This window comes from Mustela lutreola, chromosome 5 (genome assembly GCF_030435805.1).
Source record: "Mustela lutreola isolate mMusLut2 chromosome 5, mMusLut2.pri, whole genome shotgun sequence".
Lineage (NCBI taxonomy): Eukaryota > Metazoa > Chordata > Mammalia > Carnivora > Mustelidae > Mustela > Mustela lutreola.
In genome coordinates this window covers 96862898-96878559 of record NC_081294.1, presented here as the reverse complement: position 1 = coordinate 96878559, position 15662 = coordinate 96862898, and the positions used below count along the sequence as shown (strand labels likewise).

At 46.2% G+C, this 15662-nt stretch overlaps 2 protein-coding genes across 2 annotated transcripts in view; one reads left to right on the top strand and one right to left on the bottom strand.

Moving 5' to 3' along the window:
- PIK3R1 (phosphoinositide-3-kinase regulatory subunit 1) overlaps positions 1–2476 on the bottom strand; it is an 85446-nt gene extending 82970 nt beyond the window's left edge. Inside the window, exon 1 of the mRNA XM_059175153.1 lies at positions 2347–2476. The gene's annotated coding sequence lies outside the window, so the exon portion shown is untranslated. The remainder of the gene's footprint in view (positions 1–2346) is intronic.
- Positions 2202–2915, top strand: LOC131831166 (splicing factor, proline- and glutamine-rich-like). The gene has a single exon (XM_059173362.1). It carries the CDS (start codon positions 2202–2204, stop codon positions 2913–2915), a length of 714 nt encoding a protein of 237 aa, XP_059029345.1.
- The last annotated feature ends 12747 nt before the right edge of the window (positions 2916–15662 follow it).

The window sequence follows — 15662 nt, the reverse complement described above, 5'->3', positions numbered from 1 at the left end:
ACAAGATTTGGGCAGGTGGTGTATGTTTACATTTAAGATACAAAATCCTTCAAAAATCGGCTGAGGTGCAAGTGGCATTTCCAGAAATAAACGCATACTACCAGCACCACCACCAACAACCAAAACATCTATTAACATAATTTATTGTACCACTTCTGTTCCCCAAAACTAACTTTATACACTGTGGGGATTTCCTGATCTTAATAAATACGAATTTCAAAAAATAGCTAAGAAAAGACAATATAATTAATTGAAGGGAAGGGAAGTGCTTTTTCACCCTATCAGCATCACACATGTGAAAGAACACAGTGATAACATCATTTTACAAAAGCAGATAAAATAGCAGATAGACACGTGTACACTAGAGTTCTGTTATGCAACTGACAAGAACAGGTCCCAAATCAGGATGGAAGTTAAAAAGCAAAAGCACCTCACACTTTGAAAGCCAATATGAGATAGACAGATCTTCCTCCCAATCAGAAAAACCTATACACTGTTAGGAATAAAGTAGGACTATCTACTACCTACCTGCGACAGGAATGTAAAAGCTGAAGAGGCCAGCAGTGACATGACCCAACAATTCTGCAAGGCAGGTAGTCGCCTCCATGAACCTTTCCAGTTTAAAGCTTGATTCTAAACCAAACACATTTTCTCAAACTTTAGAGGGACACTGCCTACCCCCCAACAACTTTTAGGGTTTTTTCTTTGTAACAACCAAAACACTTGCTTCCCAAAATTTAAGCAACTTCTGTTTCTAAGAAACTACCCTCTATTGATTTGAACTGTTTATTTCGAGGACAGTGTGCGCTATCAAAAACCTGTTTGATATTTTGAGAAGAGGGGGTTCTTCTTTGAAGATAAAAGCTGTTTGTGGTCTTCTCTGCAGAACTCCCCAAATTCCCAATGATTTGCACCTTGAAGATCCATTACTCTTAACAACGTGCCTCAGATATGAACCTGTCTTCTCCGATCTTTTCTAGCTAATACCTACCCATCTTTAGAGTTGCAAAACGAAACCCGAGCTAATGAAACATTTAAATACAATTCAACATGAATGCCTGGGTCAATAAACTCTGTGAATGTCCCGCCTAACAACTAAAACCTGAACCTCATTACGCTGAAATGACAATCTTATGCTGCACTCAAAACCCGGAACTGCTTCACCCAGTCGTACTTCACACTGAATGACAAAGAGAAAAAGAAAAGAACAGAAAAAGAAAAAAGGGGGAAAAAAGTGTTGCTTCCACAGTCATAAAAGCTCCAAATAAAAAGTAAACTCATACTGGGCTACCAACCGTGCTGCAGCTCCACCAGAGATTAACGGTGGAAGTGAGACCTTTTCGATATTAATAGCTCTCAGAGAAGCCCAAGAAATTCCCCAAATCCAGTTCACACGCGTTCTGCGTTCAACATGTAACAGCCATTGCACTCACACCCTTCCAGTTCATGCTCAAATTCTGGTTACCGAAGTATGTATCTGTACAGGAGGGGCAAGCCTGAGCTTTTCAGTTCTCTTTGTCTTGTGATCTGCGGGGCAGTTTCTGCTCTTGGGAAGTGTTAGAGCTGTGGCTGCCAGACAATTCCCCACGATATTTTAGCTCGGGCTTGCCACACTCTTGCTCTCCCTTGCCGGCTCCATATTGCTGGGCAGGTCCCACCAGTCTCGACCCGCGATAAAGCTGGGCTTCCGGGCTGTTGGAGGACCCCATCAAATATGCCTCCAACAACCTGTCCAGGCCCAGCCGGCACCAGACGCCTTTTGGGCCCCAGCGACCAGCCTCCCCGAGGAGCACTTCCCCCACCCCGGAAGAGGAGGAAGGCAAACTTCGGAGGGCGGGGGCTCCCGGCGAGCTCCGGGGACCACCGCCGCCCCACCCGCTCGGAAGAACGGCCGGAGCAGCGGAGCAGCGACCCTGGTTGCAGCTGGAGAACGCGGGGGGAGACTCCACTCCTTCCCGCTAACTCAAAGGCAACGGTCTGGGCGCTCTCCTCCGGTGGAGGACCCCGGAAAACTGCAGCAAGGAGGACAGTAAGGACCCTCAGAAGTGTGCGGTAACCAAGGGGTGGGGACAAGCCCGAGATCGCCTGCAACTCGGGGGACGAACGAGTCCGGCGACGTGCAGAGCCAGCTCGTTAGAGGACCGGGGAAACGGGAGCTCAGAAGCCGCCGGAGCGCGCAGAACGCTGGCCGAGAACCGGCAATGCCGGCGGCTGGCCCGCTTTCCCCCGGCTCGGCTCTGCAGAAGCGGCGGCTGGTGACAGGAAGAGAACGGCTGCAGCCGCGCGCGCACGCACCGCCTCCCCCTCCCGGGCACACACACACCCGGACCCGCTGCCGCCGCCTACCTCCCCCGCCGACCGGCTTCCTTCCTCTGCGGGGCCCAGGCTGCAGCGGCGGCTTCCGACGCGCTTCTGACCCGGCCCCGACCCGCCTGTCGTTCCCGATCCGAGCTCGGCGGCTCCAACCCGCTAGCCCGCCGCCCTCGTCGCAGCCGCTTCCTCCAACTCCGCTCCAGCTGCTCGCGACTCCTCTCCGTCAGCCCGCAGCTCCGGCGCCCGGCCCCGGCCCCGCCTCCGGCCCGGCCCAGCGCGCCCCGCCCCCGAGCCCGAGCCAACCAGCGCGCACGTCTCCGCCCCTCTCCGCTGGCGCCGCGCCCTCCGCCGCTGCCACTCACTGTGCCGGCCAGCGAGCCGGGCGGCCGGAGGGGTGGAGCTCCGGCTCTGCGGACCCTTCCTGCGGCCGGGCTAGCCTTCCGCCCCCGGCCGCGGGGATGCCCCGGACGGCGGGACCGCGCGCCACCTCCGCGGTAGAGCACTCTGGGTCTGTGCCTGCCCGCGGCATCGCCAGCTGCCGATGTCTCCGAGACCAGAGACGGTGGGGCTGGGAGAGAGGTGGAGGGCGAGTTCAGACTTAGAGGCTGCGTCTCTAATCAGAGTGTCTGGAGACGAACTCCATCCAGCCTCTTCACAGCCCCCAGCGCCCTAGCCGAGTGCCAGGAGCGGGGAGGACTCAGATTCCAGGGCTCGTTAAGGCGGGAAGGCCATGTAATTCCCAGCCTCTCCAGCACGGCCTCGGGAGTGGGCGGAAAAACCACGCCACCCGCGTGGCGCCCGGGGGTGAACGAAGGGTGAAAGGGTGAGCCGGAGGAGCTGGTGCCCGCAGGCTGCCGCGAGCTCCAGCAGCCCGGCACCGCTGCCACCAGGAGCCAGGCGGGCCCACGAAAAGGGAAGAGCGTTTAAAGAGGAGGGCGCACGCTGACTGATCCCTTCCAGCCTCTGCATCACCGAGCAAATGTAGGTCGATCAAGCGGACCATGGCCCCTCTCCTTGCTCAGGGTGTCGGCAGTGGAAGCTCTCGTAAATTATACTGTCCCATAAATTCGCTTCCAAATGCAGATTAGCCCACTAACAATCATTACTAAGTTGCTCAAAAAAATGTGATGTTGGTTCAGACCTTCCAATGACGGGTAAGATGCACTGCGAGCAACTTGGGTTCTGTCTGCCCTTTACGATTAAGCCCCGTTAAGAGTCCGCTGTTTCGACCTCTGTTTCCAGATTCCTCTTTCAGCAGTTTTGAGATCCGCACCCACCCAGTCCGCTTGCCCTAGAGCACTTTCTTTAGCTCTCTCCCCATTTCCTTGCAAGGATATTCCTTTTTTTTTTTTTTTTTTAAACAAGCATTTAAACTTTTGTCAAACTCTGAATTTGGTGCTTTATTCCCATGGGTGTTGGAAGTAAAGAACACCCTGAAATGTCTGTATTGAGTATCCTCAGAGAATAAAATCATTTTTAAAGGTGACTCACACTCTAACAGAAGAGTTAGTTCCACCTCAGGTATCAGGTATTGGCCTTTCTATTATTCCAACATGTCTCTTGAAATGGAGGCAGAGAGAGAGCTACCCACATGTTTAAGAATCCACTTAATCTGAAAGTTTACCCAAGCGACGTCCTTTCCACCTACTCTATGAAATGAAGGGCCTCATTTATTGTTTCCCTGAGCTTTGTAACTGAAATGAGGTGTCTCATCCTGTGATAGAATTACTTTGACCCAATCCAATAAGCTGAGCTGTAAGTGGTGTGATGTTTACAGTATTTCCTTAAGGCTTGGGTCTGAAGAAACCCTACAAGCCATCTCCTCCTTCTGTACGTGAGGAAATCCTGGAAAGGGACTTAGTATCGTTAGGATGGGGTTCTATTCCCCCCAAACCTAAAACCGCATGAAATCTTTAATTAAGCTTCCTTTTTTTAGATGGTCTTCAGCAATTTATGTTATATCTTCTTTCATCTTTTCCATCATACTGGACCACAGAGCTTAAGTCCAAAGAGTATTCCATGGGAGGACAATAGGGCTCTTTTTTGATAAACTAAGTTCAGTCTTTGTTTCATCTGTATTGATACCTGCCCCCCCCCATCACTAACAATAGCTTTTTTGTTTCCATTTTCCACTGATTTCTATGAATAAAAAGCAATGGAACAGCAGTACCCAGACTTTAAAATAAAGCTTTTTCCTAAATAAAATCTTATAAGCTACATGATGAGGCCAAGGGGAACCTCTAGGTCTTTGGGCAAGCGTTGTTATTCTCTCCTGGGGAAGTGTTGGAAATGCAAATTCTCTGTCCTTACTGAATCAGAAATGCTGGGGCTGGAGCCTCACAATGTTTAAGTAAGCCTTGCAAGTTGCCTCACACAAGAGGAGGTTTGAGAGCCTCTGCTCTAGGCCTAGGGCATCTGGGCACACAGACTGAAAACCACTGCAAGGAAATGCTCGAATGGCCACAGAAACACCACCGTTCCATTCAGTAGCAACCAAACTACTGGCTGCCACATGGTGCTACCACTACCACCAAGGAGCTCAAAGTGTCAAAGAATGTACAATTTCTTAAAGGGATGTCATATACATTTGGTGACGATGAAGGTGGTTTGAAGTTAGACCTAACAAAGACAAGGACCCCCAAGCAACATGAAAGGCTTCCAGCAGTCACAGCAAGCTAGGGGTCCTCACTAAAGATGACTGACAGGATACTTTCTTATTTGCCACCATCACTCCAGCTTCTGTAATAATGTGAGGGCCAGAATACAATTCCTTTAGACTCAAAACCCAAGTATGTAGTTTAGGATTCAAAAGCCAAAATATAGCAAATACAACAAATGCCTTTGAGCCTTATTTCTCAAAGAGAGGTCTATAAATCAGCAGCACCGGCACCATCTAGGAGGTTCTTAGAGATGAAGCATGCCAGGCACTATCCCAGACCTACTGAATCACAATTTGCATTTTAACAAAACTCCCAGGTGACCGATGTGCAATATACAGGTTGCAAAGCTCTGTCTCAGCAGGCGTCCTCAATTCTGGCTATAGCCCTTGTAATTGCCTGGGAAATGTATACAAATCCTGATGCCTGGTCTGCACCCCAGAGAGATTATATCAAAACCTCTGTGGGCACAACAGAGGCATCCCTCCAGTGTGAAGCTGGGATGAAGAACCACTGCCCTGGAGGATCCAGGTAGGAAAGATGCCATCAGGAAAGCCAGCTGGGAGAGATGGAGCCCAAATGGCTGATCTTACAGGAAGCAGCTGGTACTAGCGTTCAATGGTTGTTACCACACAGGAGCGTGAGCCCAGATTTGCCAGACCTTCCAGTTTTCACAGAGAAGCTGGAAACCCAGATTTGTATGGGCAATTTCTCAACTCCTAAATTCTGGCAATTAATTCAACATCTTTTGGAAACCTAGGTTAGCCCACACAATGACCACCAGTTTATGGATTTATGATGCCTTACATCATAAAATTAGGTGGACCTCAACCAAAAAAGGACACCCAACAGGGGACAACTAATTTGTTGAAATGTCAAACTTATGGTCTACAGGCCCATGCATTTTCAGTCTTCTGTTCTCTATGGCAACAAACATTGCAGGCACTCAACAGCTGAGAGAGGGTAGCAGTGAGATCCCCCCACACCCCTCAACCAAGCCACACTGGGGCCCAACACTAAGGAATGTGGCCTAATATTTCTGTTTTCCCTTTCTCCTGCCTTGATAGCTGAAATGCTTTTTGGGTGGGGGGGTGGAGGTGGGGGCAGTCAATCCTTGTGTTACTTAGCTTAAGGTCTTCCTATTATGAGTTAACTAGGTTAAACACATACTAGGAGAAAGATGAACAAGCTGTTAACCATGGTGAAGTACTAGAAAGAGTGGCAACTTCTGACTGTACCCCAGAGAACATGTCAGGTCATAATGACCTGGACCTTAAGTTCTCTGATCACCATCTGTTCTCTGAGCATTCCTATCTAATATTTTAGTGTCCAAATCCTCAAACTGTTGGGAAGCAGATCCAAGAAATCAACCAGTATGAGATGCAAGTGAATATGCAAACTTCGGGGTAGTTTCAGTTACATTTTACTCCATAACTGTTCTCAAAATCCCTTGAAATAAGAAGCTGGCCTTTAAAAAAAAAAAAGAGTTACAATACAGTAATCTCAGTAGAGCTGATAAAATGTGAAACATAGAAACAAATTTCTGCTTAGTTATTTTCCTGAATGCAAGGGCCACTTTTTACTTTTGTGTAACTCTGGCAGCTAACAGACTTACTGGTACATAGCGGGCACTCAGCAAGGGAGAAAGGCCTGGAAAGCTCAAGGAAATGCAAAGCAAATTCCTGTATTTGGGACTGTTAGAACACTAGTATGCAAGTGTGAATCAGAAAGAACCTCTGAGAGTCCCAGTTAAGTCAGAGCCAGGCTGGGGACAGAGCAGGTCCCCCCACATACACGGAAAAATGAACTTCAATGCTGATGTCCCACCAAATAAAGCCTGGAAATGAGCCATAGACCTAAAAATTTCAAAGACAACAAAACTCCTAAAAGAAAGTATACACTTAGAAAAGATTTCTTAAAAATTAGGACACAAAAGTGTCAACTATAACAGAAAAAAAAAATCGATAAACAGAACTTCATTGAAACTGAAACATTTTGGGGCACCTGAGTTGCTCAATCACTTGGGCATCCAACTCTTCATTTCACCTCACATCATGATCTCAGGGTCATGAGATCGAGCCCCGTGTTGGGCTCAACACTCTGTATCGAGTCTGAGATTCTTTCTCTTCCTCTGCCCTCCCGCACTCATTTTCTCTCTCTCTCTCTCTCTCAAATAAATAAAATCTTAAATCGAAATGTTGTTCTCTTCAAATGACACTGTTACGAAAATAAAAAGTCACATCTTGGGAGAAAATATTTGCAAAATGTGTACCCAACAAAGGACTTGTATTAAGAGTATATAAAGAATGGGGTGCCCGGGTGGCTCAGTGGGCTCTGGTCATGATCCCAGGGTCCTGGGATCGAGCCCCACATCGGGCTCTCTGCTCTGCGGGGAGCCTGCTTCCTTCTCTCTCTCTCTCTGCGCCTGCCTCTCTGCCTACTTGTGATCTCTGTCAAATAAATAAATAAATAATCTTTAAAAAAAAAAAAAAAAGAGTACATTAAGAAGTCTCACAGCACAATAACAAAAAAGCAAATACATTTTTTCAAAATTGACAGTTTTAAACACTTTACCCAAGATGATATATGGATGGCAAATGAACTCATTTATATATATATAGAAGTTACACATCTTTAGTTATTAGAGAAATGCAAATTAAAACCACAAGGAGAAGACTCAAATAGAAATTTGTATGCCAATGTCTGTAACAGCATTATTCACAATTGCCAAAAGCTGGAAACAACCCAAGTGTTCATCAACTGACTAATGCATGAGCAAATGTGGTATATCCATACAATAAAATAGTATTTGGCCATAAAAAAGGAATGGAACTCTGATCCACACCACAATGCGGAGGAGCCTTGGAAGCATTTGGTGCAAACAGGGATATTTCCTCCTGGCTCTGGAATGCCTTCTTGACATGTCCCAGGCACCCAGTGGAGTACACCTCCCATGTAAACAGCATGTTTGTATCTCTCACCCTCGGGAACTTTCTCCTTGGTGCTGTCTCCCTCTTACTTTCTGACATTCCTTTGCATGGACTCTGTGAAATTACCTCGCTTTGATTAAAAATCTTTTACAAAGCTTACAGGACACTTAGCTTTCAGCTTTCTGAACTAACATCACACTCCAGGCTTGCCTCTTAGAAACTAAAACAGACTTAGTGGATATAAGATTTTCTTCATCACTGTTTACAGGCTCTCTCTCTGTCACACACCCAAGACAGACAGACACACACACACACACACACACACAACACACAATGCTACATCATGTGTTGTTAACACAGATTTCTTTCTCAGACTGCCACTTTTCCCCAACCTTCTGGAGCCACCTTACTCCAAAACAAGCAACCCACTTAGATCCATATGCATGTGTCAGCTGAGCTAAGAAAACAATTCTGAAACATTCTATTTTTTTTTTATTTGAAAACGAGCTTGCATTTGAAAAGTGACAAGTGTAAATACAATGAGAAGCAAGCAAATAAATTGTATTTTTTAATGATTCAAGTGAGTGGAAATTTAACCCACAGTTGATTATATTCCACACCCAAGCTCTGAGTGCTGGCACGAATTGTCAGAGTGCTGTTACAGCTGTCTGGGTAAAAGGATTTGCTTAAATATGCTCATGTTGGCCCTGCCAGCATGAAAATTAAGGGCAAAGTCATACCGATAGATAATGAGCCCTTTATCAAGGAAACTGTGTTGGACAATCTCAGTGCTCAGAAAGAATTTTTCAAAAGAAACTCTAGCCTTTGTTCCCTCCACTGGAGGAGATCCAGAACTGTCAGAGCTTCTGACAGAACCTAGCCTAAGTATTCAGACAGCCTTGCAGAATAAAGGAAACACATTACCATCAGCCTCCCCAATCCAGCTCCAAGCACACAGCCTTTTCTCTGGGTCCTGCCAAGCTGTGTACGCAAAGAAAACACTTTAGATCAGGTAAGGCTGTATTCTGACAGGACCAATTTTTCTAAAATTGGTTAGAGTCTTTTTCTTTAACACTCAAAATCCTTGCTGGGTGGATATATCATGTTTACAAGGATTTCCTTTCTTTGGTTATGAATAAGATGCATCTTGAAGGAATGACCGACCACTCAGAATTTAGGATGTTTTGTAGATTATCAGTTTCTTTAGCCACTTAGGTCTACTGTTTTCTGTTTTAAGAAGGGTGTTGTACTTATGATGGCTTTTGTACTGGATTTCAGTGTTTAAAGAGGACTTTCACGTGAACTATTTTATTTGATGCGCCCCGGGCCCTGGGTTGCAGGCAGAGCATGTGTCGTGATTTCCATTTTACAGATGAAGAAACAGACTCAGAGAGAGGCTGTGTGATTTGGCCCAGGTCCCACTGATGGTAAGCAGCAGAAGCGAATCTCCACTTGGGCCTTCTGCCTCGGGGACTGTAGTCCCTGCTGCCTCACTCTTCAGTGATACCTTCCCCGTTCCCGTTAATGAGCCTCTTATCCTGAATTTGTGACAGGCCAGTTCGAGGCAACTTTCTCCTAACCACTGCAATTATCAACTCATTTATCATCACCACCAATCAAGGAGAAACTCTAAAAGGGCTCCCAAGGGCACCTGGGTGGCTCAGTACGTTAGGCCTCTGCCTTCAGCTCAGGTCATGATCTTGGGGTCCTGGGATCGAGCCCCGTATCAGGCTCTCTTGGTGGGGAGCCTGCTTCCCCCCTCTTTCTGCCTGCCTCTCTGCCTACTTGTGATCTCTCTCTCTTTTTGAAATAAATAAATAAAATCTTTAAAAAAAAAAAAAAAAGGGCTCCCAAACGATCTGGGTTCATCAACTTAGAATTTCAGACCTCTGGGACTGCCTGGTCCCTCTCCTTGGGCAATCCTGAATTGGAGCTGCCAAGTGCCTTCAGCCTCTACCTTACCTTGTTCTTTTTCAGATAAGAAAACTGAGTCCCAGAGAAATTAGGTAACCATCTCTGTGCTACAAAATTAGCTGATGCTCCAAGCCACCAGCTCCTGAGTGCCAGCATCATGGCAAGTACCTGAGCCTCCCTGACTCAGGCATTCACCTCCCTCGTGCAGCTTGTGGCCTCACTAGTATCACTGGGGTTTAGCTAGTGCCTGGTAAGTACTGGCCAAAGAGAAAAGGCACTGTTGAATTATTAATGAAAAGATTTATGATTCTTATGCATGCTTGAAGGCCTGTCAACAATGCTTTTATAAAGATTACTAATCTTGTGCATAACTTAGGCAGCATGCCACTTGAAAAACAGGAGAAACTATGCAGGCTGATGATGCAATCTGAGGCAGAACTTCTTTAAACCTGAAATGCCATAAAATACTTGACCATACAGTTCTGTGGCAAAGGAGCCGGCAATTCCTGCTATTTTTTTTTTAAATCACTGAATTCAGAGAGGAAAAAAAGAATACACGTCGATCCCCAAGCCATTTACCTGACCATGAAGGATGGCTCACACACCCTCATGCCCACCAGTACCTCCCTGCCACAGGCCACGGTGGAGCCCATTAAAACTGTATCCTAAGATTCCCCTCCTTCAGGGAATGTTCCCTCACCAACTAAGGACTAAAACCCCAGTGTTAACTAAGTCTGAAAAGCTCACTCTTCTCCCTAACAGAGATGGTTTGGCCACCCTTTCCCTTCTTTGTTCTTTTTTGGAAGGGTGCTCTGAAGCTGGCTTACCAAGAGGCTACCACGCAGAAGGCTGCAAGACCATTCTTCTAGAGTCAAAACAGCGTCATGCAAGTGAGCACGAGAACCGCTAGTGGGAGGTGGGCCGAGCTGATGCGCTTTTACTCTGGTAAGAAGCTTTGACTCAACCTATGACTTTGCACTGGAAGAAAGTTCACAAATAGAGAAGTTTCCCTGTAAGGACAGGTCTTTCTTCACCTGGCAGGTGAGTCGCTCTTGCCCTCTTTCTACCTCCCTGCAGAAGAGGTTGTTGGGCCAGGCTCAGCAACAGAAAAACACTCTACAAAAGCACACAATGAAGCTGAAAAGAGGAAGCAGAAAAAGGGTTAATGGCACTTCTTATAAATAGAGCACGGGTCCAAGCGCTTTTCACAGATGAATTCAGGGACTCCCCACAGCCACCCTAGGAGGGATGGCTACACCACTTCTCTCACTATTTACGGATGAGGCAAGTGGGCATGGAGAGGTTAGGTAGCTGGGAGAGCTGAGCAGTGAACGCAAGCAACTTGGTTCCAGACACAAAATTCTAAACTAGGGGTCTGAAAACTATGCCTCGCAGGCCAAGTCCAGCCACATCTATTTGTGTAAACAAAGCGTGCTGTCTACAGCTGCTTCCACATCACCAAGGCAGAGTTAGTACTTGCAACAGGGACCACACGGCCCACAAAGCCTAAAATATTTACTCTCTGGCTTTTTACAGAAAAGTGTGCTGACCCTGCCTCTCAATATCATCCGAGCAAAGGAGGAGGACTGTCCATCTCACACCTTTTTAAAGATACAAATACATCTGAAAGCTGTTGTTATACAGTTTAACAATATAGTATCTGGAAGACAGCTTAGCATCAATCTAATTTTCTCCTGTCTGATTTAATGATGAGAAAGTGGAGGTCTGGGACAGAAAGAAATTAGCCCCAGATGACACTGAGTGACACCAGCAGAGCCAGGTCCAAAATCTGAATCCCCATCCCTCAGTTCCGCTGTGTCTGAGATAACACCTCAATTATCAATTAACACCTTAGCAGAGATTAGTTGAAAATGAGGAAATTATAGGCACCATCCAGTAGATGGAAGTTAAAGGGAAGTATGGAGAGTCCAAAAGGGAGCAAACAGAGTCTTTGCTGATAAAGGGAGCAAGGGCACCTGAGGCAAACCACACCTGCTTCATAGCCTGGTCAAGGGCCAGTCCTGATAGGGCCACTCAAGCCTCCCTATGCTCCCAGCCTCCGGCTTCTCGCTCAACTAACAGAGATGGTCTGTGGGACAATCAAGAATAGAAGAGTTTATAAATGTTATTGACCATATCATTTGTTTAGTCCTAACTATACATTTCTTGAGGGAAATTTCAAAGGTCATGAACACATGATGTGTAGAGTCTGCAAAGAGGGCCATACCCTGGGTAGTCTGAATGGAAATACTGGCCTTGTTTTTTCCTAGTTGTCTGCCCTACCCATTCATAAGAAAGCTCATGGAAAATCTTTATTTATGATCATTTTCATCACCAGTAATTAGCACAGCCCTCATTTCATCTTGGAGTTTCAAAAGAATACACTGTCAAAGCCAGCTTCTTCATGACTTTTCATCTAGCACGTTCTGCCTTATTTCTTAGGGAACAAAAACCATACTTTTTCCCACTGCAACTGAAATCTCCATTCTCACTACTTCTGTTTGGGCTTCGGGGAGTCGTTAGTTAAGAAGATACTAAAAAGAATCAAAAGAGCGAGGTTTTGTTACAAAATTTCTCATCTACAGAAATGCAAATCATAGTTTAAAATCAGTATAATTTCAGAGCTAGTGCACTGCTTTGTTCAATCAGCTCAAAACTTCATAATCCAAATACTATACCAATGCAAGTCTCCTGACATTCATCACTATCTAATATAAAGTTTTAGAAAGCTTGGAAACTTCAGATGCCATAATAACAGCAGTCTAGAGAGATGGAATATTTTGTAAAATTGTCAACCTGCTTGGAATTGCTTTCACTTAGATCTTGTGGTTTGCTTGTTGCTTGTTTGAGATATGATGGCAAACCTGCACTATTCACCAAGCCCCTCCTTTTCTAGGACTTGCCACACCAGTCCTACCACAGTTCCCAAGGACCATCGCAGGAGCATCCATTTCAGCCACAGTCCAATGGGGTCAATGAATCAAAGTGGGCTGATCCCAACCTTTCCCTCGGGTCATACTTCCCGGCCATAGGTGACTGGTTCAGAGGGGGACACCTGACCCAGCTGAGCCAGTGAGCTCCTTCCTCAGGACTCTGGAGTTTGTAACCAAAGTCAGGTCCACTTCCCTAAAGTCTGAGCCCTAAAACTTAAGCCCCAGACGCTATCAGTTGCCAGTTCTAGTACGTTTGACCAAAAAAAGTGATGAAATCTGGTTTGTGAGGAGAGAGAAAGATGGACAAAGCAGATGTGCAGGTTCGAAGAACTGAGAGAAGATACCATCAAGGCATGAGTTTGTAACTAGCTTTTCTTGGAACCTAGCTGCAAATTCATCTTCCTAGTCTGTGAGAGACTTGTACAGCCTAATAATAAAGCGTTCCTTTTATTTAAGCTTATTAGAGTGAGGTTTCTGTCATTTGGCACTAAACATCTGAAGGAGTACGCAACATAAAAACCGTTAAGGAGAAGACGAAGCAGCAACAACTTTACTAGGAAAGGATGTACGTTTCCTAGGAAGGCTCATTTACTTGTCAGCAAGCTGCTTCAAGTTACAATCCAAGGCAGACCAATCAAGCCAATGACTTGAATTCAGTATTTAGCAGTTTTCTGGTACTGTTGCTATTATTTGTTTTAATGCATAATAAATAGCAAGGATTGGTGAGTGCCACGTCAAAGGCCTAGAGAAAAGAGAAGTAAGGCACAAGACAAAATGAAAGCAGACTCCCCCTGCCAAAACTGAAACCCCGCCGTCCCTCTGACCACATCAGGTTCTAGTTCTTGCTGCTATCCCAACAAATAGCCCAGTTATCCAGCCCGCCATGTATACAGCACCCAGCTAACCCTCTTCTCTCTTTTCCCCTACACTGACTCTGTAACATCATCATTCCACTGGACCCAGAGGTGTGAGCAAACAGAAATCTCTCCTATTTACCCACCTCTTTTCATCTCCACTGCTGCTACCCCAACCCAGAGTTGTACCATTCAGCAGTCGCTGAACCGGTTTCCTTTCTGAGGGCAGAGCTAGCTTTCCTAACTCCAGGATCCTAGCCATGGGATGCTTTCTGAAATGTAGACCTGATGGTGAGGACATCCATCTCCACCTCAGCACACACGGTACACATACTCCCTTTTAAACACCTTGTGGTTACCCCCGGCTGGAGGGTCATGATTGCCAGTAAAATCACCTGGAAGCTTTAAAAATAAAAAAATTAAAAAAAAAAAACTATGCTGGAGTCTCAAATCCAGGATTTAATTTTCCGCAATGAGATTCTCCTATCAGTATTTCTAAAATGCTCCCCAGGTGATTCTGAAGAGTATCTGGAGTTGCAAAAATTGTTCTAGGTGTATAGGCCCAAATCCTTAACATGGGCTGTGCCATCTTATCCCTGCTTGCTTCTCTTTGCTCTTCCTCTACCACATCCCCATCCTTTGTTCTCCAGCCACACTGGCTTTCTTTCAGTTCCTCAAAATCACCACACTCCTTCCTGCCTGTGTGTAGGGCCTCTGAGCAGGTTCACCCTGTGACACGGTCTCCTTTTCCCCCAGATCTGTACTTGGTACCACCACCTTAGGGAAGGCTTCCTTGGCCTCTTTGATTAGGTTAACTCCCAGCTCTGGGCTCAGCATACTCTTCCTTTATAGCACTAGTCACACAGCAGCTTTCTAGGATGTGTGAATGATCTGTGAATAATGTTTGTCTTCCCAAGTAGACTATAAATTCTGTGTGGGCAGGGACTGGGTCTGCTTTGCTCATCAGCCCATCACCAGTCCCTAGCCTACCTGTAAGAGAAGGCCCTCATGATATGCAGGTGAGGACCAAGTAAGAGAAGGGTGATGTTTACCGAGGACAAGCCAGCTGGCTATGGTAATTAAAATTCTACACAAGGATTTTTTTTGTGACCAAAGCAGCAAAAACTTCAAAGGGTAACCCAAGTCTGGAGTGGAGAGTGCAGTACAATACTCCAAGGGGCACGTGGTTGATGGTGGGTTGTATGACGGAGGGGGTGGGGTGTAAAAAAAACCTCAGGACAGGTGAAAGGTCTGGAGGAGAAGCTTCTGACCCTTCCAAGTCGGCTCCCTCAATTTATTTCCCAAGACCTCTGCCTCTGACTTAAGCAGGATGGCCAGAAAGCAGAAAGGGAGAGCACTTGCCCAGCAGCCCTGTGGGGACCGTGGGTTTGTCTGGGTGGCAGAGGGAGAAATCACCCAGCTGGACACCTAGTTTGGTAGTTAGACTTGAAGCCAGACTCCCTAGTTTCAAATGCCTATAGGGATCTGGCTCTGCTCCTTACGTGCTGTGTGACCTTAGAACAAGTTACTTATGTTCTCCAGGCTTCTGTTTCCAGGCTGTAGCCTTGGGACAATAACAAACCTACGTCACAGCAGGCAGGTAAGATTATATCGTTTCTCTTCATCATGGTAATGACAGATATATGCATTCTGGCTAATTCAAGCACAAATTCTAGCAAACCCAAGCCTTCTTCAGCCATTGTTTTTATAAGTTTATGCCTGCTCTAAGAAGTCAACAAGGCTCCCCATTGTTGCTTCTGTATTGGTAGGTCTGCAGTTGGAGCCCTGGGAATTCTAGGTTCTTAATCGTAGCCGCACACAGCCCCCACACAGCCAAACTGTCTACCATAAAATGAGAAAAAGCTACTGGTTTCTGAATAAAATCAAAGTGCAGCACACGGACAATTTCTGAATTTTAGATAAATCGCGACTGTGCAGATGATCTGCTTCCCAGCTGTGTGCCCTGAAATGTCACCGCTGAGAACACCCTTGAAGCTGTGCTCTCATCTCCAGGACTTGTAATACCCCTAAAGGCACGTCTGTCACCTTCTGGAATGAAGG